Source organism: Microtus oregoni, unplaced genomic scaffold (genome assembly GCF_018167655.1).
Source record: "Microtus oregoni isolate MIOR12 unplaced genomic scaffold, Mior012 000023F_ref0000262, whole genome shotgun sequence".
NCBI classification, from domain to species: Eukaryota; Metazoa; Chordata; class Mammalia; order Rodentia; family Cricetidae; genus Microtus; species Microtus oregoni.
Window position 1 is genome coordinate 15,289,159 of NW_024543082.1, and position 23,090 is coordinate 15,312,248.

Here is a 23,090-nt window from a genome sequence, read left to right on the forward strand (position 1 = left end):
CAATAATTAACTTTATATGGAAAAACAAAAAACCCAGGATAGCCAAAACAATCTTATACAATAAAGGATTGTCTGGAGGCATTACCATCCCTGACTTCAAACTCTATTACAGAGCTACAGTATTGAAAACAGCTTGGTATTGGCATAAAAACAGAGAAGTCGACCAATGGAATCGAATAGAAGACCCTGACATTAACCCACAAACCTATGAACACCTGATCTTCGATAAAGGAGCTAAAAGTATACAATGGAAAAAAGAGAGCATCTTCAACAAATGGTGCTGGCAAAACTGGATGTCAATCTGTAGAAGAATGAAAATAGATCCATATCTATCACCATGCACAAAACTCAAATCCAAATGGATTAAAGACCTCAATATCAGTCCGAACACACTGAACCTGATAGAGGAGAAAGTGGGAAGTACTCTACAGCAAATGGGCACAGGAGACCACTTCCTATGTATAACCCCAGCAGCACAGACACTAAGGGCATCATTGAATAAATGGGACTTCCTGAGGCTGAGAAGCTTCTGTAAAGCAAAGGACACTGTCACTAAGACAAAAAGACAACCCACTGACTGGGAGAAGATCTTCACCAACCCTGCAACTGACAAAGGTTTGATCTCCAAAATATATAAAGAACTCAAGAAACTAGACCGTAAAAGGCTAATCAACCCAATTATAAAATGGGGCACTGAGCTGAACAGAGAATTCTCAACAGAAGAAGTTCAAATGGCCAAAAGATACTTAAGGTCATGCTCAACTTCCTTAGCGATCAGGGAAATGCAAATCAAGACAACTTTAAGATACCACCTTACACCTGTCAGAATGGCTAAAATAAAAAACACCAATGATAGCCTTTGCTGGAGAGGTTGTGGAGAAAGGGGTACAATCACCCATTGCTGGTGGGAATGCAAACTTGTGCAACCACTCTGGAAAGCAGTGTTTCGGTTTCTCAGGAAATTCGGGATCAACCTACCCCTGGATCCAGCAATACCACTCTTGGGAATATACCCAAGAGAGGCCCTATCATACAACAAAAGTATATGCTCAACTATGTTCATGGCAGCATTGTTTGTAATAGCCAGAACCTGGAAACAACCTAGATGCCCTTCAATGGAAGAATGGATGAAGAAAGTATGGAATATATACATATTAGAGTATTACTCAGCAGTAAAAAACAAGGACTTCTTGAATTTTGCATACAAATGGATGGAAATAGAAAACACTATCCTGAGTGAGGTAAGCCAGACCCAAAAGGAGGAACATGGGATGTACTCACTCATATTTGGTTTCTAGCCATAAATAAAGGACATTGAGCTTATAATTCATGTTCCTAGAGAAGCTAAATAAGGCGAATCCAAAGACAAACACATAGGCATCCTCAGGAATATTAACCTTCATCAGGCGATGAAAGGAGACAGAGACAGAGACCCACACGGGAGCACCGGACAGAAATCTCAAGGTCCAAATCAGGAGCAGAAGGAGACGGAGCACGAGCAAGGAACTCAGGACCACAAGGGGTGCACCCACACACTAAGACAATGGGGATGTTCTATTGGGATCTCACCAAGGCCAGCTGGCCTAGGTCTGAAAAAGCATGGGATAAATCCGGACTAGCTGAACATAGCGGACAATGAGGAATACTGAGAATTCAAGAACAATTGCAGTGGGTTTTTGATCCTACTGCACGTACTGGCTTTGGGGGAGCCTAGGCAGTTTGAATGCTCACCTTACTAGACCTGGATAGAGGTGGGCAGTCCTTGGGCTTCCCACAGGTCAGGGAACCCTGATTGCTCTTCGAGCAGATGAGGGAGGGGGACTTGATCGGGGGGAGGGGGAGGGAAATGGGAAGCGGTTGTGGGGACGAGGCAGAAATCCTTAATAAATAAATAAATTTAAAAACTGAAAAAAAACAAAAAAAACAAAAAAAAATGGCAATTTTACTTAAAGCAATCTACAGGTTCGGTACAACGCCCATAAAAATCCCAGCAAAATTCTTCACATACCTCAAAAGAACAGCACTCAATTTCATATGGAAAAGAAAAAAAAACAGAATAGCCAAAACAATCCTGAACAATAAATCACATCTCTGACTTCAAACTCTACTACAGAGCTACAGTACTGAAAAGAGCCTGGTTTTGGCATAAAAACAGACAGGAGGACCAATGGAACCAAATCAAAGACCCAGATATTAATCCACACACCTACAAACACCTGATTTTTGTCAAAGAAGCAAAAAATATCAAATGGAAAAAAGAAAGCATATTTAACAGATGGTGCTGGCACAACTGGATATTAACATGTAGGAGAATGAAAGTAGATCCATATCTTATCATCCACCATGCACAAAACTCAAATCCAAATGGATCAAAGACCTCAACATAAAGCCAGCCACACTGAACCTCATAGAACAGAAAGTGGGAAATACACTTGAACACATTGGCACAGGAGACCAGTTCCAACATATAACCCCAGTAGCACAGACACTAAGAGAAATAATTAATAAATGGGACCTCCTGAAACTGAGAAGCTTCTGTAAATCAAAGGACATGGTCAACAAGATAAAACAACAGCCAACAGAATGGGAAAAATCTTCACTAAACCTACATCAGATAGTGAACTGATCTCCAAAATATACAAAGAACTCAAGAAATTGGTCATCAAAAGAACAAATAATCCAATTAAAAAAAATGGAGTACAAACCTAAACAAAAAACTCTCAACAGAGGAATCTTAAATGACTGAAAGACACTTAAGGAAATGTTCAACATCCTTAGCCATCAGAGAAATGCAAATCAAAACAACTCTGAGATTCCATCTTACACCTGTAAAAATGCCCATGATCAAAAACACTGATGACAACTTATGCTGGAGAGGATGTGGGGTAGAGGGTACATTCCTGCATTGCTGGTGGGAGTGCAAGCTGGTACAGCCCCTTTGAATATCAGTATGGCGATTTCTCAGAAAATTAGGAAACAACCTTCCTCAAGACCCAGCAATACCACTTTTGGGTATATACACAAAAAAATGCTCAACTGTTTCACAAGGACATGTGCTCAACTGCTAGTCTTCTCAAGCCTCCTTATTCCCCTCTCCCATTCCCACAGCCCCACAATGACAATCGTTCTGCTGCTACAGGACAATCAGATGCGGTAGGGAGTTGAGTCAAAGCAGAAACTCATTTAATGGCATCAGGGAGGAGATTATATAGGGTTGTGATAGGGTAGAGAAGATTGAGATGGGTTGAGGCAGAGTAAGGAACAAGGGCCAATAATATTCTGCCATGCTAGTGGTGGCTGGGCAGAGGCAGGTCTAGGTCGGGATGTGCTGAGTCACTCACATGCAGAAGTCATGGCCAAAAACAGGTCTCCAAACTCGAGCTAGACTCAGGAAGTTACACTATGCCTCACACCTGGGCCTCATGAGGCCCAACATTCAACTATATTCATAGCAGCATTGTTTGTCATAGCCAGAACCTGGAAACAACCTAAATGCCTCTCAACAAAAGAACGGATAAGGAAAATGTGGTACATTTACACAATGGAGTACTACACAGAAAAAAAAAAATAATGACATCTTGAAATTTGCAGGCAAATGGATGGAGCTAAAAAACATCATATTGAGTGAGATAATCCAGACCCAGAAAGACAATCATCATATGTACTCAACTCATAAGTGGTTTTTAAACAAAAATCAAAGAAAACCAGCCTACAAATCATAATCCCAGAGAACCTAGACAGCAATGAGGACCCTAAGAGAGACATATATGGATTTAATCTACATGGGAAGTAGAAAAAGACAAGATCTCCTGAGTAAATTGGGAGCATGGAACCATGGGAGAGGGCTGAAAGGGAGGGGAGCAGAGAAAAATGTATAGCTCAATAAATTATTTAAAAAAAATGGTCCTCTTTTGAAATGAAGGTAACTTCAATATTCTAAAATCTTGTTATCATAGCATTCAGTGTATATGACTGCAATACCGATGAGATTCCTTAGGAAAACTTATTATGACTCAGAACTGGATTCACTCAGGGGGAATACAGCAGAGTTAGGGATTAATCAGGCAGGGTCTTTGCTAGTCTTTTTCTCTTTATCAGATTTGGAGGTCAGTTACCTTTTAGACTCATCATATAACACTGATGGCCGAAATTTAGTTGCAATTGTTTTGGGTTGTCCTTTACATTGGATTTAAACCAACATAAACCAAGTCTAGACTGACAACTTGTCGGCTCACCTAGTGCTCTTCGGTTTTTACATAAAAGCTCTGTCACTGATCCTAGACATTCAGACAGCCCTGGTGCCTTCAGGGAGCTGGAAGTAATCCCTAATAGAATGACTAAAAATACAGAGCAAATCAGGTGTCCTTGTGAGACTTGGCTTGGCTCTAACACAGAGAGATACCTCTATCCTCTTGTTCCTTTATCTGCAGATCCTTCTTGGGCCCCAAACTGTGTTGAACTCTATTTTGAATACACGGGTGGTTACATCTTCCCAAACATCTAAAGGCTCCATTGACTCTTAAAACATTTCAGGAAGAATGATCTGTCCATGAAGCTTTTGAAGATGTGGACAGAATCTGTTGACACAACTCCTAAGTTTGGAAATGCTTGAGACAGAAAACAGGTCAGAATATCAAGTATTCATCAAAAAAGATGGCAAAGCATGCACTTTGAACACAGATGATAAAACCATATGCCATTCTGCCCTCAAGACCTGGTCCACAGAGGGAGATGTATCCATAGAGGACAAGAGAGTTAAAAACAAGTCTGATCAAAAGGTCTGTGTGAGGGACTGAAAGAGAGGACTCAGCATCAAGGGAATTTATTGCCTTTTATGGCAGTCACATGGCAGCTCACCACCACCTGTGACTGTAGTATCAAGGCATCTGATGCCCCTTCTGACATCCACTGACTCCTGCATACATATGGTGCACATACATAACACAAAGGAACGCACACACTCACAATCTATCTAAAAGAATCTCAGCACAATTCACATTAGCTGTGAAGACTGCTGACTTAGGGATGGTTTTTTCAAGGTTGTATAATGTCTCATTAATTGAAATCTAAAGTATCCGTGTGTAACCATGGTATAGAGATATTTGCTCATGGTTTAGTAAACTACGTTTACCTCATACATTTAGACTAGTAGCTGAAAATTAATACAGATCAAAACAGATAAAAGGAAATAACAAACACTGACTCCTACTAGAATCTGGATTTTTCTTCATGAAGTTGGATTATGTAGCCCAGAAAGGTGAATTAAGGTATGCATACGCATATTCAAAGTTTGCACTTCTGTCTCCCTTACTTGAGTTTCAGAGAAATTATTCTCACTCGAATTTGGAGATTTTCAAATTGAGCTTTCTTCAAATTTATCATTTGCTTTTGTAACCATCTGTTGGAGTTGACAACTTTGTTATGCCACTGGCATTAAGCAAAGAGCCTTTAGGGAGGAGAGTTTGCAGTTGCTTCATATATTTCATCCTGTGACATGACTTGAAGGAACACTTAACTCTTGGATAGGCTGCTTGCTATTCTCTTCCCATTTCTTCCTCTTATTTGTATTGCTTCTATTATGCATGGTGCATCAATAGCTACTCAGACTGCCTCATTTTTGAGTGCAGCAGTGGGGCATGGAGGTACTGATAAAACCAGGTCCAGTCCCAGTTCTTAGGTATGGACCCAAGTCCCAAATTTCTGGCTGGAGTCTGGAGTCTAATTGCCAGTTTATCACAGACCAGTGTTCAAGAGTTTTTCTTAAATTTAGCCAAGTCCTTGGCTGAGATGTAAGATGCTGAGCAGTAACAGGGGAAATACAATAGTGTTTACACAGACACTGATCCTATTGACAAAAATTGGCATGCTTATAAGAGATGCAATGAAAGAGCTTTTCTTTGTCTCCCAACTAGGAGGAAATGGGACCTATTGGAACTTTACACATAAGTTTGGAAATGTTTGAGACAGAAGAAAGGTCAGAATACCAAGCATTCATCCTTGGATACGACAAAACAATGGATTTTCTGGAGTCCAAAGGTAAGACAATACTAGGTCATGGGGAATGGTAGAGGTAAATCTATGGCTGCAATCATATTTCAAAACAAATCCTCAAACAAACAAACAAAACCAAAAACAAAACAAAACAAAAAAAGACTCCCTTCTTCGTAGAACTGACTGAGAAGAGGGGCTGCCCAGAGAGCAACGCTCTTACAGGCGTCTATAAAATGACCCTAATACAACTTTTTGAATACAAAAAGAGACAAGCACTGAGGGGAAAAAAGTACACTGTTCAGGCCATATGTAGGAAGGACAAGGAGAGAAATAAGTTTGAGATTTATACTATTCTGATCAAGGAATCAGTGCTGGATTAAACTTGTTTTAAGACTTATTGTTATTTGTGTGTATGAGCATGCTGCATGTGTGTGCCCATGGAGGCCAGAAGAGGGCGTCAGATTCCCCTGGAGCTGGAGTTTTGGGCGGCTCACAATGAACACAGCTTGGAATTAGATTTTCATTCTCTACAGGAGCTCCAAGTGCTCTTGACTGCTAAGTCATCCCTCCAGTCGCACGGGTTGGTCATTACAAGTTTTTAACTGGCATATATGTACTTGTACTTACCTATAAGTAGAGCACTGAAGTTTAATACATGTATATAATGTGGAATGGAACATCATGGCAATTAGCACCTTCCATCTCCTCAAATACTCTGGGTTGGTAACCTCTGAACTCTTTTGCAGTTATTTTAAATTATAGCATGAGTAGTTGTTGTGGACTACCGGTCCCTTCTGCATTATACACCCTAAGAGCATTTCTCCTTTCGGATATGTGTTTTAGCAGCCATTATTCACACCTTTTCTATCCTTCTGCCCTTCCTGCCCTGTACTGATATCTATGTTGTTAACTTTTTTAGCTTGAGAAATGAGTGAGGACGTGTAAGGTTATTATTTGGGACCTGGTGTGTGTTTCATATAATTTAATGTTTCAGTTCTATGCATGTTGATACCAATGGCAAGATTTCATCTTGGTGTGTGTGTGTGTGTGTGTGTGTGTGTGTGTGTGTGTTTAGTTATATAACTACATTACAGATAGTTTTACATGGTTTTGGCTCTTAAAGTCGAGTCAAGACTCTGGCCTATATATTTTCATCTCTACAACTCTGAAAGCCATCTAGCCCAAAATTCTTCCATGTCAACAAATATACTGAATGAGCATTTCCTGGAATCCTCAAGTTTCAGTGAAGAAGTTTGGCATATCTCAGATGATCTAAGTGGAAGAGGCTGATGTGACAACTGATTAGTTACCACAGTTAGTGATGATAGATGAAAGAAAATGTCACAAAGAGCCTTTCAAGAAGAAGGAGCTGTCGTTGGACAGCTGGGGCTCAGTGTGGCCACCTCCTGCAGTGTGACTATGAGAGACCTTTTATTGTCCTCATCTGTGAAGCGAGAATGAAAAGACTCCTCCTCGGGCTATCAAGGTTAGATGAAGTGACACAGGGGAAGAACATCCATCAGATTTCATCCTGGCCACACAGATAAGGAAACTGATTCAGGTAAAACACTCAGATGCACTCACACTGAGATCTACCACCCACACGCCTTGGTGCGCGAGCGCGCGCACATACACACACACACACACACACACACACACACACACACACACACACCAGAATGTGAGAACAGTTCATCTTTACAGGGACAAAGATGATAAATTTGGATCACACTAGTTTCCCTAAGTTGTTGGACAATGATTCCCATGCTAAACAGAATTGTCGAGAATAATGAAAAAAGTTTGGTGAACTTTGGATGAAGGGTCCTACACCGATCTGACTGGGAGGCTAACTAGTGCATATGGAAGAAGATCAAGATGCTTTGTGGAAAATTTTTCATTTCATTATCTTCAAGGCAGTCTTTTAGTGTCTAGAAAGTGTTTTAAGCTTACTGAGTCCCAGTTGGAAACTTCCACAGTTCTGAATGATGTGCAAGGTCGAACAAAGAACACGTTCATTGCATGGTCTCAGAAAATGAATGGCCTCCAATGGCTGAGAGGCCAAGCAAAAATTAACGTCAAAACTCAAAAAGTGCTGTGGCAGTGGTGACAGTCTACACAGCCCGAAGCCGAAGCCTCTGCAAACAAGGCAATGAGCCCAAGACCTTGGGCGCATGTTCCACGTGACACATAGAGAGCATAAGAGAAGGAGTACAATGAAAATCCCTCCTCAGGTCAGGGCCACGCCCAACAGTAGATGACCAACACTGAACAGACTCACATCACCTCTGTAAGTTCCTTGTCTCACAACGTTGTGGCTGAGCTTTTTCTAACCTTACAGATCCTTTGCGTAGACATCATGGCTTCTGCTTTTATGTTTTTAAGGGATTCCTTTGTGTGCAAATGTGTGTGTCTCTACATATACCTGTGTTCCCATGCTTTTAATTTGGTTCTTTTTCTCCTGTTGGTTTGTTTAGTCCTATTCTAGTTTCTCTGTGTTTTGTCTTATTATTCCTTAGATGTCTGTTTCCTAACTAGAGAGAGAAAGGGTGTGGACCTAGATGGGAGGGGAGGGACAGGGAGGAGTTGGGAGGCAGGAACTATAATCAGAAAAGATTGTGTGGGGGAAAATCCATTTTCAATTAAAAGAAAGAAAAAATATTTCAGGACAGGAAAAAGGCAGAACTGGGGATAATAGACGATACTGTTAGGATACTGAGATGCAGCCGCGAGGAGATTTGGGAGAAAACATGATTCCATGGCTGAAATAATAAGCAACAGTGAAATCACAAGGGGAAATGAGGGGCAAATGATGCTATCAGTGTTTTGTTTGAACTTAGACAACTGTCAATACAAGAGCCAGTGAGGTGGACAAAGTCAGAAAGGAGGAAAATGGAGTGCCCAAATATGAACACGCATCTTTTCTAAAGGCAGGTGAATACTATTATCCACACAGCCAAGGAAAAGTATGCTAATCAGAATGAAATTGTTCCCCAGACAACATGAAACCAGTACAGTACAGCATAGCCAAGCATGAGGTAAGGACTCTCTGGGTGAGCAGAACATACCACATATCTGAGTCTATTATACATGTGAATAAGGCCCTAGGTCCACACTCAACTAAGCTCACCAAAATAATAAATAGTAACATGGTAGGTGAAGGGTAGGTTTCTGTTGTCGTAGTTAACTTTTCTTCCTTAAGCAACAACTTCTTCTACCACTGTTGGCACTGACTACTTTCGCCCTTTACAGTCAACAAGCAGAGCATCCAAATAAAACAGGCATAAACATTTGTGTCCGCATATGTGTGTGCATGTGTGTGTACACACACACGGGCACACACACATACCACATTCACACACACATACACACATACCACATTCACACACACACATACCACATTCACACACATACACACCACATTCACACACACACACCACATTCACACATGTTCATAATAATCAAAAGATAACTGTGAAGGATCTTAGGTGTTAAAAATCTTTTTGTTTTTTACTTAAAGAAAGTGCGGGAAGATAAGTGTTCATAGGTAATTATTTCCTAGTTCAATTATTCCACCTATGGCCAAACAGAAATTAATGTTCATCTTGCTTAGATGTATTGTGTAAATTAATTAGTTACATGATTTGGAAACAAATACCCTGCTAGGATCACAGCATCACACATTAAACACCTACCACGCCCACACCCATGAAACAGCAGAACTTGACAAACAGACCACACAAACACATCGCAGCTAATTTGTGAATAAGCACTTACTAAAAGCTTGTACCAGGTTTAGAAAGGCGACGGTGTAACAGCTCCATGACAAGCTGATAAAGACGTTGATGTCTCTGCAAAACAAGCGGTGACCCCTAACAGTCACAGGTGCAGCTGTGTCAAACGGAGCGTCACAGAGCTCCGTGGTTAAAACACTGCTCGGAGTCCTTTTTCAGCTTCCTTTTCAGCTTCTGCCTCTTTTCTAACTTTGAAAATTCTTTAGTGTTTACTTGCTAGATGGACTGGATTTTGGTAAACTTTATCACTGATGTTAAGGGGTTTGTTTTGTTTTGATTATTTATTTTGTTTTTTCCTGCCTCCCATATATAAGTTACTCTTTGTCAATGTGATTTCTTTCTCTTTTCTAATGACTTATATCAGTTGCAATATGTTTGAGGAGATGCCTCGAAGTAGCAGGGACTAGACACAAATAGAAGAAAATAGACTGGTCAGGGTGATCATAGCTCAGGGTGGAAAGGGGACAGATGGGTATTGATGGAGTTCCACTTGAAATTTTCCGTATTTTTTTCTAAATAAAAGCTTCCTATATTCCTGTTGTGTGCCTTGCTTCAATAATGTTCTCATGAAGAGACGTAAAGTCAGATGAAATATGTTCCCCTCTGGACCAAGTAAAATTTAAACAATTCATGAATATAAAGGGATGCCATATAGCATATGGGCAGTGTCTTTAACAAGGCTTCACAGGTAGAGTCAATGGCTTGGCCAGTTCTTCTTGTTCAGAATCAATCCTGAACAACACGGGATTGCCACATTTGGCTCAGTGAAGATAAAGAGATTCCACAGTTGCCAAGATACATAGCTGTTACATACCAAGTGTCAGAAGAACGATGCATTACCCAGTGGAGTGAGTGGGAAGCATGCTCGTGTTTCCCAAAGAGCCACCTAATTTCAGTCAATTCAAAATTCTACTTTATAAACTCATTTCTATTTGCTATTCCTGGGGGTGTCACAAAGTCACAATCCAAGAATAATTTTGTGGTTTTGAAGAAACAAAGGTCACAAGACTCTTTTCTTGGGGTTTTCTCATATAAATGAGAGTTCTCCTCATATAATTAAATTTTTAATCATGTTCTGACACACAGGTATGCAAACACACAAACACACAGGTACACACCCACATGAACGGTCCTCCTGCATACACACTGCTTATTCTGTCAATAAGAGGATGTGAATGCTCAGGTATACATGGGACATATAAATAATAACTTTTCACAATGCATAGGGACTATTATAGAAGAGTGGTAAGAGGGATTCCAGGCGTCAGAGTGAGTCTTCACCAAAGAAATTTTTGCCAGACAGGAGAGGACAGTTACACACATGGATTTCCAATGGATAAGCCTTCATGCAGAAGACTTATAAAAGATCAAATTAGCAAAATCACATTGTAGATGTAAAAGGGACTCAAGAAGTTCCACCTTATCTGAAGACCTAATGGCTATTGATGGCTAATGTGAATTAAAATTATTTTTCTCCAGTAATAAGGCTTTTGCAAGGCTAACCATGCTCTAGTGTACGGTTGTACAGCCAATGTGCACACAGTCACACAAATTAAACTCGGTGGGAATTACAAAAACATGATTTCATGTGGGAAAATGGTGGGGAGAGAGTGGATAAATTGAAGGGGAAATAATGGTATAGCAGGGGAAAATATATTCATATATGAATACTAAATAAACAAGATGTAAATACACAAAAACAAAATTATACTTTAGAGACTAATGTAACTTAGTGGTCCCTAGCACCACAAAATAGACAGACAAACAAACAGTAAATAAATAATAAGGACCAAAATATCAAGAGAGAATTAAGAGAGAATTAAAATTTCTGACAAGAGACCATATTTAAAATTGCATATGATTTTGATTGGGACACGGGGCTCTGAAATGCTTTTCAAATTATATGTATAGTGTTTACACATTTATAAATACAACAAAGTTCTCTCAGACTGGTAGCTAAAGAAAAGGATCATGGGCTAGAGTTTAGTTATATATTAACTACTTCACGCAGCCAGAGGTAACAGCTAATGGCTCTGGGACATGCCCCCTCATCATGTGACCGAGCTGTATGTTTCAGCTACCCAGATCTAAAGAGCCTTCAATGCTGTGACTAGGAAAGTGTCTTAAGGTGCCATTCCTCAGCGAGGCTAGTCTTACCAGGATTACGGCTGGATTGCTACTGCCAGTTTGAACGTCAGTGGATGCTTTGCATCTCTGCGTGAGGTTTTCACTCTGCCTCTTTTTCATTTCCCATGAAGAGACCTAAAATAGTAACAAAAATTGTGCAATAATTGGAATCAACCAATGGAATAGATTAAGCCACTTGAAGCATTTCTTAGAGACTGTTTAACTGCAGGGTAATTCAGGAAAAACTCAACTGATCCTTGCATCAAAAATATATGATTGTTCAGGTATGGTAACCCAGCACCTAGAAGGCAGAGGCAGAAGGATCACAAGCCATGGACGATATAAATACACAGACTATGGGGGGAAAAGGCAATAAGAAATGCAAAGAAATAAATCATTCAAGCAAGTACATGTAAAGATCAACTAACAACGCATAGCAATTTTATAGAAAAGGATAATTACCTTTGTTCTAAATACTCATGAAGAATTTAATGAACTCCTGATTTGTCTACCCCATGTTTGGTTTCCATAAATACAATGTCTTTCAAAATCAAAATAATTTAGTTTTCAAGAGTTGAGTTTTCATGCTGCCTCAATTTGATGATGTTCCATCTGTCAATGAGTCCCAATTGGATTTTTGCCCCCTTCATCCCCCAGCAGCGAGTCTTCCCCATATCATTCCTACTGCCTCTAAGTTTGGTTAAGTCAAAGAGCATTTTTCAGACCTATAGAATTTAGCTTTCTTGCCCAGCTCTTTTTGAATCTCCTTATTCCCCACTTGACTTTAATGATGAAAACCATTCCTAGTTTCTCTTCTTATAGGAGTAGCAAGTCCTTCAGTCTGTACAAGCACTGTCCCAGCCTTAACTGTCTGCCTTCTTCTCATGTACTTTTCACCCCCACTCACCCCCACGCACACTCAAATGTGTCGGCACTTCACAAGCTCATGAGTCCTTTTCAGACCTCAACCCTAAACCTAGGCTCACCCATGTGCCTCCTGTTCTTGGCAAGGAAACTCCAGTTCCAGGGGATTGATACCTTCACACAGACAATTGCCATATCTCTCTGCTCATATCATCAAGATGGAACTACCTCCACCACCATCATTCTGGACCACACTTTAATGATTTCTCCTCTGGAGCAGCCTCTAAACTTCTTGGCTCACACTGACTCTATTAAGCATAAACATGGAACAGAATCCATGCACCAGTTACCAGTCCCAGACAGGGACTTCTACCCATTCCGTCCTGGTATTGATATCAGTACACAATGTAGGCAACCACTGGATAGAACACTGCTCTACTTAAATAAAGAGAAAGAGCAAAACCAGCCTCAGTACTCTGCACCCCTCCCCCATGGCGGCATGTGTCTCCAGCAGCCAATGCAAAGAAACAAAGTGCATGGCCTTGATTTGGCAGAAGAATCCCACATCTTCCCAGAGGTCAGACTGAGCAGTGGCATTAACCAGATGCTGTGGGACATGGGACACATGATAAGCAAAACAAAGCAGTGGGTCTCCCACTTGGGAGATGAACCCTGCATCTGTCTACAGCTCTATGGGCTTCTTATCTCTTGGACCATTTTCATGTGGCCAAAGAGATAACATAATCTGAGACTTCTCTATCCAACTTTCTAACTGTTCTTCTATACTAGGCCAGACTAAGCCTTTCTGAAAGACAATCTGGACACACAACTTTCCTATGTGAAAAAAAACTCTACTAGGTCCTTGTTGCTTTTAGGATAATGCAACCCCTTCCTCAAGCCTTCCAGGACTTCACGTGGTTACAATTCCTATAAAGGCCATCCTCCTGCTCCTTTCTGCAACTCCGCGTCACCATTGCTTGTCCACTTAAAATTCTTTGGGTTCATTTGTGGGCCAAATGCTCAGCCTCTGCCATTACCAATTTAATTGACTGTTATCCTAAAAACAGGGACATTTTCCCCCTGGAAAGACATCTTCTAATTCTTAATTCAATTATTGTAAGCACTGGTGCTCTTGGGTCACAAACAGCTGCCAATACAGAATTTGAAGAGGAGGCTGAGCAGTTAGGAATCCTCACTGCTCACATCCAGGAGCAGAGATTGGTCCCCAGCACACATATGCAATGGTTCACAATGGCCCATAGCACCAGTTTCAGGGCATCTGACATCTTCTTCTAGACCCCGTGGGTCCCCACCCCCATAAGGTACACATCTACACAAGTACACATGCACATGAATAGATGTAAAAAATAAAACTTTTAAAATGTTGCAAACCACAAGCTAGGTAGAGTAGCATCTAAATCTACTTCCAGCTATTCGGAGGCTGAAGAGGGAGAGAAGCCTGGGAAACATAGGAAAACTCTCTCTCTGAACAATAGGGGGATAAAACGTAAGCAACAGCCACAGTTGGCAGTTCGCATGTGTCTGTCAAAGCATTAAATGGTTTTATAGTAAGCTTGATGAGGGAGGAGTCCCATGTGTACATATGCTGAAACGTCCACAATAAGATTATACAGAACAGATGGACACAAACACGGGCTTAAATACTATGTAAAACTATAGAAGGGTTTGTATACATATAAACAGTAGGTAAATACATTTATTTCATGTTAGCTTTACATACATGTACATTTAAGTTAAACTCTATATTTAAGATCTAAAATACATGGCTTTAACATCACAAATGTAAGGTCTCTTCCCAGCCAGGCATTCTTTGGGATAGCATCACTTGGCTGAATTCTCCACATTGTGCTGATATTAGCAATCTAACTTTTCTTCCAAAATAGAGAATTCGGGGGAAAAATAGAAACTGGGACTCTATCCAGCAAACACAGGTTGCAATGTACATCCCATAATTAGAGTGAGCTAAAAATGTGAAAATAGAGCCAAACCTTTACCAGATGCTATTTCCAGAACAAGGAAATTATTAAGCATTTTGTGAATAAAGAGGGCAAAAAAGAAAAAGCAGAAAAACCTGCCTGGGATGGCTCCACGACCTTGATGTTTACTGACTGAGCTGGCACACAACTCCGCTGCTGGGGCTGCACTTTCGCCTTCACAGTCCTCTTCAGAATCCTAGTCTTGCAGACAAACACCACGTCCGAGTCCGGATCCTCCAGGCTTCTTTTTTGACCTCTTTGGCTGGACAAACACTGGACAGATGATGGAGGAGTGCCTTGTATTAGGTCTACCACCGCAGACCCAACTCTCCCAAGTTTGGATTTTTCCTTAATTGAAAACAAGAAGATATAATTTTATGAAATGGAGTTGAATTATTTATGATGAGTTACCATTTTCTCTATAACACTGAACTGTATTTTTATAGCATACATGTAATTTGATTATATTCGCCACCTATTTCTGGCCTCCAATTTCTCCCAGATTTCCCCAATCCATGCTGTAGTGCTTTGAATGAGAATGGTCCACATAGGCTCATGTACTTAAGCTTTCAAAAGCCCACAGCATTTCCAGTTAGCATGGTTTTTCACACACTCATGCTTGATCCCTCCTCCCCCCTCTTTTCCTTCACTCCTTCTTATGAATCAGATATAAGTTCCTAGCTACAATTACAGCCAAGCCTCCCTGACTATTGCAATGCCCCTCTCCCGGTGATGAAAGTCATGGACTGTACTATCCTTGGGAACTGTGAACTCCTAAGTTTAATGGTTTCTTTTCCAAGATGCCTTGGTCATGGTGTTCTGTCACATCCGTAGGAAAGTAACTAAGACATGTTCTCTTTCTAATTTCCTTAAATCCTTGAGTTCAACTAACGCTGCCTATGTGCACATGAGTGTGGTACTTTCCACAGGAACACATCCATACCTCTGAAGGAAAATGGCTCTCCTTCCACTACCAGTCATCTGCTGCTACAAGTACCTCAGGGTGGGGCTAGGGAGTGGATGTGTTCCTCCCTCATCCATGGTAGAATGCTGACTGACTTGATCTTGGGCAGGACATGGACGTAACCACAGCTCCTTGAGTTCATGCGAATGATGCCCCTGCCATGTCCAGAAGACACAGAACCACACAGGATCTCTCTCATCTCTCACACTTACAATCTTTCTGCCACCTCCTCTGTGATGTGCTCTGAGCCTTGTGGGGCAGAGGATAATAGAGATGTCAGTTGGGGACTGAGGACATCATAGAAGCTCATTCTCTGCTCTTCGACAGCTTGTGAGGCTCAGGGTTATCAGTCATACCTCGTCCAAAGATCAAAGGTTTTGGATAGCCGCTTTCGCAAGTGTATATGTCAGTAATAGTTCACTCAAAAGCAGACTCAGGAAGAGCTGCTGAGGTGGGCTGAAGGCAGGGACATGACACACTTATGTTTTTTCCCTGGTGCATGAAAGATGAGGTAAGCTCCCATTCCCAGGCCAATCCCACATCTCCCATTCTGCACCCTGCTCCTGCTGACTACTTTTTCAACCTGTGAAGGACATGCATGGTAGGAGTATTAGACAGAGTGTGTGCACCTCCTAGCTAGGGTCTAGCCTGTTTACTAGAATCCAAAAAGAACTAGGAGGTCTGGGGGTAGGCAGAAGATGGGTGGTGTTCTAGCATTTTTATGTTTCCTGCAGGTGACTGATGGGCTGTCACTCAGGAGAACCAAATTTAATACAAATAGAACATACCCCTCCTGTGCCTGATTCTGCAGTTCAGCTATGTAGTGAGTTAGGTACATTCCTATGAAAGAAGGGGTGGGGCTATGAGCTCATGTGCACTCCAACTTATTACTAGGTTCAAAAGTTTTAGCTCCTATGTGAAGTACAGAAAATGCAAGCAATGACAACACAAACTAAAGGGACACACTGGAAGCAAATGTTTCAATATTTAAAGCAACTATGAAGACATATCAAGATATAAAATATACACATCTATATCTATTAAGACCTATGAGAGTTGAGGGCAGGGCAGAAGGCAACTGAGAATGCCTGGGTTTGGATTTCCAGCATCCATATAAAAAACCTGGTGCAGGGCTGCACACATGTAACCTCTGGGGAGAGAGAAATGGGTGAATCCTTAGGCCTGTTGACCAGACGATTAGCTAAGTCAGTAAACCACAAGTGTAGTGAAAGTCCTTGTCTCAGATAATAATGTAGGAGTGGTTCTTCAAGACACATGACGTCAACTTTTGACCCCATGTACATGCATGTGCACCTCACACAAACAGGGACACTTATACATATCCATGCACACACACATAAAATGGGAATAATTGAAATGTGGAGTTTCCTACATATTCCTGTGTCTAATATGCTGAGGAGTTCTGACGCCTCACAACGATTGCTTTTTAAAGCTGCCTGGATGATTCAAAAGTCCTCTACATTTCATTTTATGTTGTTGTAGTGCATCTATGAAGAGGGGCATGCATAAAACCTCCCACGCACCTGCCTGGCAGGCTTCAAGTTGGTAGACGAGGCTAGTTTTGAACTTATGCCAATGCTCCTGTGATGTGGGATTCCTCTCTGTATGCTGTGATTACCATTAATAAATAAAGGAACTGTTTTGGGCCTATAGCAGAGCTACAGGAGAACAGATCTAAGTGGAGCAAACTAAGCTGAATGCTGGGAGGAAAAAGGTGGAGTCAGAGAGAAGCTATGTAGCCCTGCTGGAGACAGACACCAGAACTTTAGCTGGTAAGCCACAGCCATATGGCGATACACAGATTAACAGAAATGGGTTAAATTAAGATGTAAGAGTTAGCCAATAAGAAGCTAGAGCTATGATAGCTCTTCGGGCTAATGAGGGAAGGGGACTTGATTGAAGGAGGGAGAGGGAAATGGGAGGCAGTGGCAGGGAGGAGGCAGCAATCATAAATAAATAAATAAATAGATGTGAAAGCTTAAATGAAATAAACCCTTTTCTCCCCAAATAAACCTTTTCCTTCCTTTGAAAAAAAAGAAGAAGAAGCTAGAGCTAATAATGGGCCAAGCAGTAATTTAATTAATATAGTTTCTGTGTGATTATTTCGATTCTGGGCGGCCGGGATGAACAAGTGGCACTCTAACAACACTCCTGAACTTAAGGTGCTCCTCTTGCCTCTGCCATCCTAATGCAGACATTGCAGGTGTGAGTTATGTGGGACCCTAAATTTTAAACCTTATATAGTGGAAAATTGAGAAATAAAGCATTATAGGATAGTTATCAAGCTTTAAAAAACAAGAAAGTGTTTGTCATGCAAACACAAGGACTTGAATCCATCTTAAAAAGTTGGGTACAGTGACACACTGATAACCCCAGCTTTAGCGAGTGGAGACCAGTGGATCCCTTCTTCTGGGAGACAACATTGATAGCTGTCCCCTGGTCACCACCAGCATGTACACACTCATGAAAGCATGCCTACACATACATGTACACCCATCCACGTGCACACACATACATATTCAAGAATTAGAATCAGAATTAAACTATTTTTAGGTAACTATACCTCCACAGACTAAACCACTGTCTTTCTCATAGAAACTATGGGGGAAAATATTTTTAAGAATTGGAATTGTCATATCCAACCAGTAAGATAATGGAAGATTTAAATATTATTTATGCTTTATTTCCTAAGTTTTGCTAATAGATATGTGTCAGTCTAGAGAGAAAAGAGTGTTACCTAACACCTATTAGTGCTTCATTCTGTGACTGATGAAGCTTGCATGAGAAATCTAACACAAATGGCTGGATATTACTATATGTGCTTACTTAAAATATTTCTGAGATTTTCAAAAGTTTTGTTTTTATTTTATGTGTCTGTAATGCCTCATCTGCTTTTTGTACACTACATGCATGCAGTATCTATAGAGGCTAAGAGATGGTGTCAGATCCCGTGAAACTGGGGACACAGATGGCTGTGATCCACTATGTGGGTACTTGAGGCTGGATTTGTAAGAGAGCCAGTGCTCTTAACCGTTGAGCCATCTCTCTGGATCCTGACTCCTATTTTAATTACTCACCTTGGGTGCTGTAGAAAGGCAGGAGGACTTGAACTCAGAAATTCTATTCATTGCGATAAGCTGAGGCTTCTGTGGGAAGAAAATAATTAAAGCAAATTTAATGACTTAAAAAATCCTTCAGTTGGCATATTACAGAAATTCAGTATTCTTCCTTTCTTAAAGAAGCATCTAGATCACACTCCTTACCCATAAACCTTCAGTTCTGTGGCACAGTTGTTCTTACAATGGTATCTGAATGGTGGAAAAGCATCCAAAGCTTTAGTAAGCACTGCAAACTAATGTCTTATGAGCAACTTCAAGACCAAACCCTGTCTGCGTCCAGCCTCTGCATCCCATAGTCTCCTGCCTCTCCTCTATGAAAACTCAGCTCTCTGTCTGCAGAGCTTGGGGGCATCCTGGCCTGAGGCATCATTCCCTCTTGCTGGGAGCACTGGGCTGAGGTTTGGTGAATTGGTGAGAGTGAAGTGTCTTTTACCATGTCTCTTACCTTTGAGATGTCATCTTATGCCCAGCACCCAGCAGCTTCCCGTATCCCCAGACAGGCTATGGAGACAGGAGCACCTTTGACACTACAGCTTTTGCAGTTGCTTTTAGCTACTGTTTTTGTTGCTGCTATTTTATTCTGAGATGGGGGGGGGGGGGTCCCACTATGTAGGTCTGACTGCCTGACCTGGAACTCATTGTCCTGGCATTCAGATAGCTCTTGGCAAGTACCTTCAAGGTAACCCTTCCAAATCTGAATCTGTTCTGTTCACAGCACTTCCTCCAGGGATCTCTCTTAATTGGTGGATCATTAGTACAGACGCACAGGTTAGAGGTTCTAAACATTGCTGGCTCACAAACCTCCTCTACTCCACATCAAGGAACAAGCTATGTGAATTTCCCCATCCTTATGCATGGAATTCTGCCTTAACTATCGAGGGTGGGGACTGGTAGCATCATTTTAGTCTTCTTTAAGTGGTTCTGATATGCATGTATGATGGAGAAGCACTAGCCTAAAAGGCGGTACCATTGCTGAGTCTCTGGTACCTGGCCTGGCATAGGGACTTTCAATTTAGATTGAGTAAGTGCAAACTCACCACACTCACATGGTTTATAATGTTTCCTAATGTCTACCCTAATCTTGACCACTTCCCATCTGTCTCTTGCCTCTGTGACTCAATGTTCCTACCTGTTTACACGGCCCCCTTTTTTATTGTTGCACCACTAGACAAGCCACGTCTTTGGCCTGGATGGTCCTGTTCAATATTGTCTTTCTGATAAATCCTACTCATCCTTCAAGTCTCAGTGCTAAAAGCACCCATTCCAACTGCTAAATCCTGGTCTCGAGGGAAGAACCATTTGCTATTTTTTGGCTCACACAACACTGTGGATAAAGAGATTTGTGCTTTTTAATGTGTTCTTGTTTTAAAGCTACAAAGTAAAAAGAGCTACACTGGTTCATTCTCTAATCTACATGGGAAGTAGAAAAAGACAAGATTTCTTGAGTAAATTGGGAGCATGGGGATAATGGAAGAGGGGAGAAGGGGAGGGGATAGGAAGGAATGGAAGTAGAGAAAATATATATAGCTCTATAAAAACAATTAAACAATAAAATAAAATAAGAAAAAGAAAGTTGGGAGGATGTAGAAAACAATCAAAAAGGAAATAAAATTACCATTTGGAGGGAAAAAAAGCCATAGTTATGAGTTAGGTTTTCCAAGACAGCTCTTGGTCAGAGTGTCTCCATAGGAAAAGTAGAGTAGAAGGTGAGATTCCAGCAAGTTCTTCATAAGCAGAGCCTCTTTTTTTCATACCCACAAAAACCACTGCTCTGTCACTCCTAACTTCTTAAGTTCTTTCACAAGCATCCCATGTATCCTATTCCCACGAACTGGCGTGTGTCCAGCAGGGTTGCAGGCATCCTCCCACCACTGGAAACAATGACTATCATTGCTTTTCCTTCTCCACATTCGCCCTTCTCTGCAGCTGCATATCTGCTGATCCTTCTGACCCACTCTTGCTGGGGTCTAGGCAACTGCTTTTTCTTTCTTCCATTGAAGCTCCTGTTTCATATTGGCTCTTCCAAGCTACCCCTAGAAATATCTGAAAGAATCTCCTGGCTTCATGGAGTTTACATCTTTGTCCTCTGTATGCCTTGTTCTTCCAGGACTTCCAGAAAAGGGTAGAAAAGATGTGTATTGACAGCCATGTTTGCACGCAAAGTCCACCATGATGCTACCTATCTATGTGGTTGTATCACACTGTCTTACAGTTACCTGTCAATGATGCATTGCAATAGACTGGACTTTCACATTTGTTTCTGTTATATAGGGCACAGAGTGTGATGCTTAGAGAAAGAGTTGCCCATTGTAGGGTAAACTGATGGAGCTACAGTGTACTGCCTATCTTTCTATGGTTGAAACACTGTCAGGGGTCTACTCTGAATTCACAGTTTGACAGATTCTGTCATCAATGCTGGATACTATCACACCTTGCAAGTGCTTTCTACCTTGCCATGGACATTCATTTCCAGCAAGTGTTAGCAACCCTTTATAATGGGACTGATTCCTGACATGGCAAAACGGACCAAGTGTAGCCTGGCTATAATATATGACTCAATTACATTATTTGAGTTTACAACATTTTTAATAATAACTTAAAGATAACTGTTCTCTGCCTTACAGTTTTATTGTAATGGGATCGGACCTAAATTACTAACCATCTTGCTAAATAAGAATTGTGAGCGAATGGACATTTTATGAGTCCTGTAAATTCTGCTCTTTTGTTTCGGCTTCAGAGTTATTTCTACAAAAGGAGAAGAGACACAGAGAAGCACGGCAGAATTTCCAGTTGCATTTTGAATTTTAAAAAAAGCATTAATAATTATGGCCAAACAGAACATTTTGAAGTCATCATGAAGCCGATAGAAGATGCTATACTAGCTTCAAGGAATAAAATGAAGTTAAGTAAGTAGTTGGTGGCACAAAGGAGGAGGAGCGGCTAAAGTGAATGCCTTCCTTGCTCACTTCTGTACAGAGCAAGCCTGAACACAGCTGGCTACTGCTTCCTGCCTAAAGGTGCATGATATGGATTAGGGAATTTGGAGCTGTATTCTTCCCTCCTGAGTTCTACTCACATCCTTCGTGAATCCTAACCACATACTTTTACTTTCTAATTCCAGGGATGTCTTCATGTCAGCCGTTTGCACTAGTAATTTCATGCCAAAAAAAAAAAAAATGTCCAGCTGTGAAATTCTTTACTCTTCCTTAGACTTGATAGCTTTAATTGTGTCCAGAGTATCTCTGGCGCTGTGGCTGTCAATTAAAACTTTTCCCCCTTCATCTCCCCATCGCTTGACTCTCTAATTCTAATAAGAGAAGTCTATCCCCTGGGTTGTGCTCTGCCCCACCCCTCCTGATGGTCCGCAGCCCTGAGTCCTCAGGTCACTCATGATTCTCCTTAGGATCACTATAAACTCTGAATTTCTTAATTTTCCTTTCCAGATGAGGGTTTAGTCTCTCAGATGAAAACAGGGGAGCAGAATAGTTCAACAGTTCAGAAATTTCAGACGCCCCGAGACTGTTGATTTCATACCCCTAGCGGATACGTGATTCTCATCATAGGTCAATTGTATCATTTGTCACTAATTGACCCTTGTTCCCAACCACACGAGTCTGTTCTTCAGAGCATCTGAACACAGTGCCCTTCTCTGTCATCATATGGCCCCAATTCCTCTTCAGAGAAGACAAAATTAAGGTTATTAGTGTATGTGAAGCCCTCAAAGGCTCTCTTCATGCTTGGGAAACACACAGCTCCTCCTCCTTCGACTGAAAGCCCCCTCCCCCTTGTCCTCACATTCTCCCTTTGTCTCCTGTGTGTTCTGTTCATCAGCCCGACTTCACATCCCTCTCTGTGCTAAGGATCTTCAATTTCATTGGCTTTCTTTTTTAATAGTTAAAAAATATTGTCAAATCTCTCCCAACCACAAATTTACCACATATATACCTACAGAACCTCTGTGTGATTACGTAGGCATGTGCCTACCTTTATCCATTTTATATACATTTATTGGATTTCTTTACATTGTACTCACCACTTCTCCTCAACCTACCTGACCCCCATCTAGAATTTTTCTTGAAAACCCAAATGCAACAGAATTAAAGGGACAAAGCCAAAACCAAACAATAAAAGAGGAGGAAGTTTGCTAAAGAACTAAGATAGAGTAGATAGATTCCATCAGTTTCCTTTCTGAAACAACCATAGAAAAGATACAGAC

General features: G+C 41.1%; 1 protein-coding gene across 1 annotated transcript in view; it reads right to left on the bottom strand.

Annotated features, from left to right (window-relative positions):
• Morc1 (MORC family CW-type zinc finger 1) overlaps nt 1–23,090 on the bottom strand; it is a 308,590-nt gene that overhangs the window by 35,238 nt on the left and 250,262 nt on the right. Inside the window, exons 19-21 of the mRNA XM_041673094.1 lie at nt 18,833–18,901; nt 14,870–15,118; nt 11,940–12,044 (exon numbers count right to left, since the gene is read on the bottom strand). Coding sequence (XP_041529028.1) covers nt 11,940–12,044; nt 14,870–15,118; nt 18,833–18,901 — 423 coding nt within the window. The remainder of the gene's footprint in view (nt 1–11,939; nt 12,045–14,869; nt 15,119–18,832; nt 18,902–23,090) is intronic.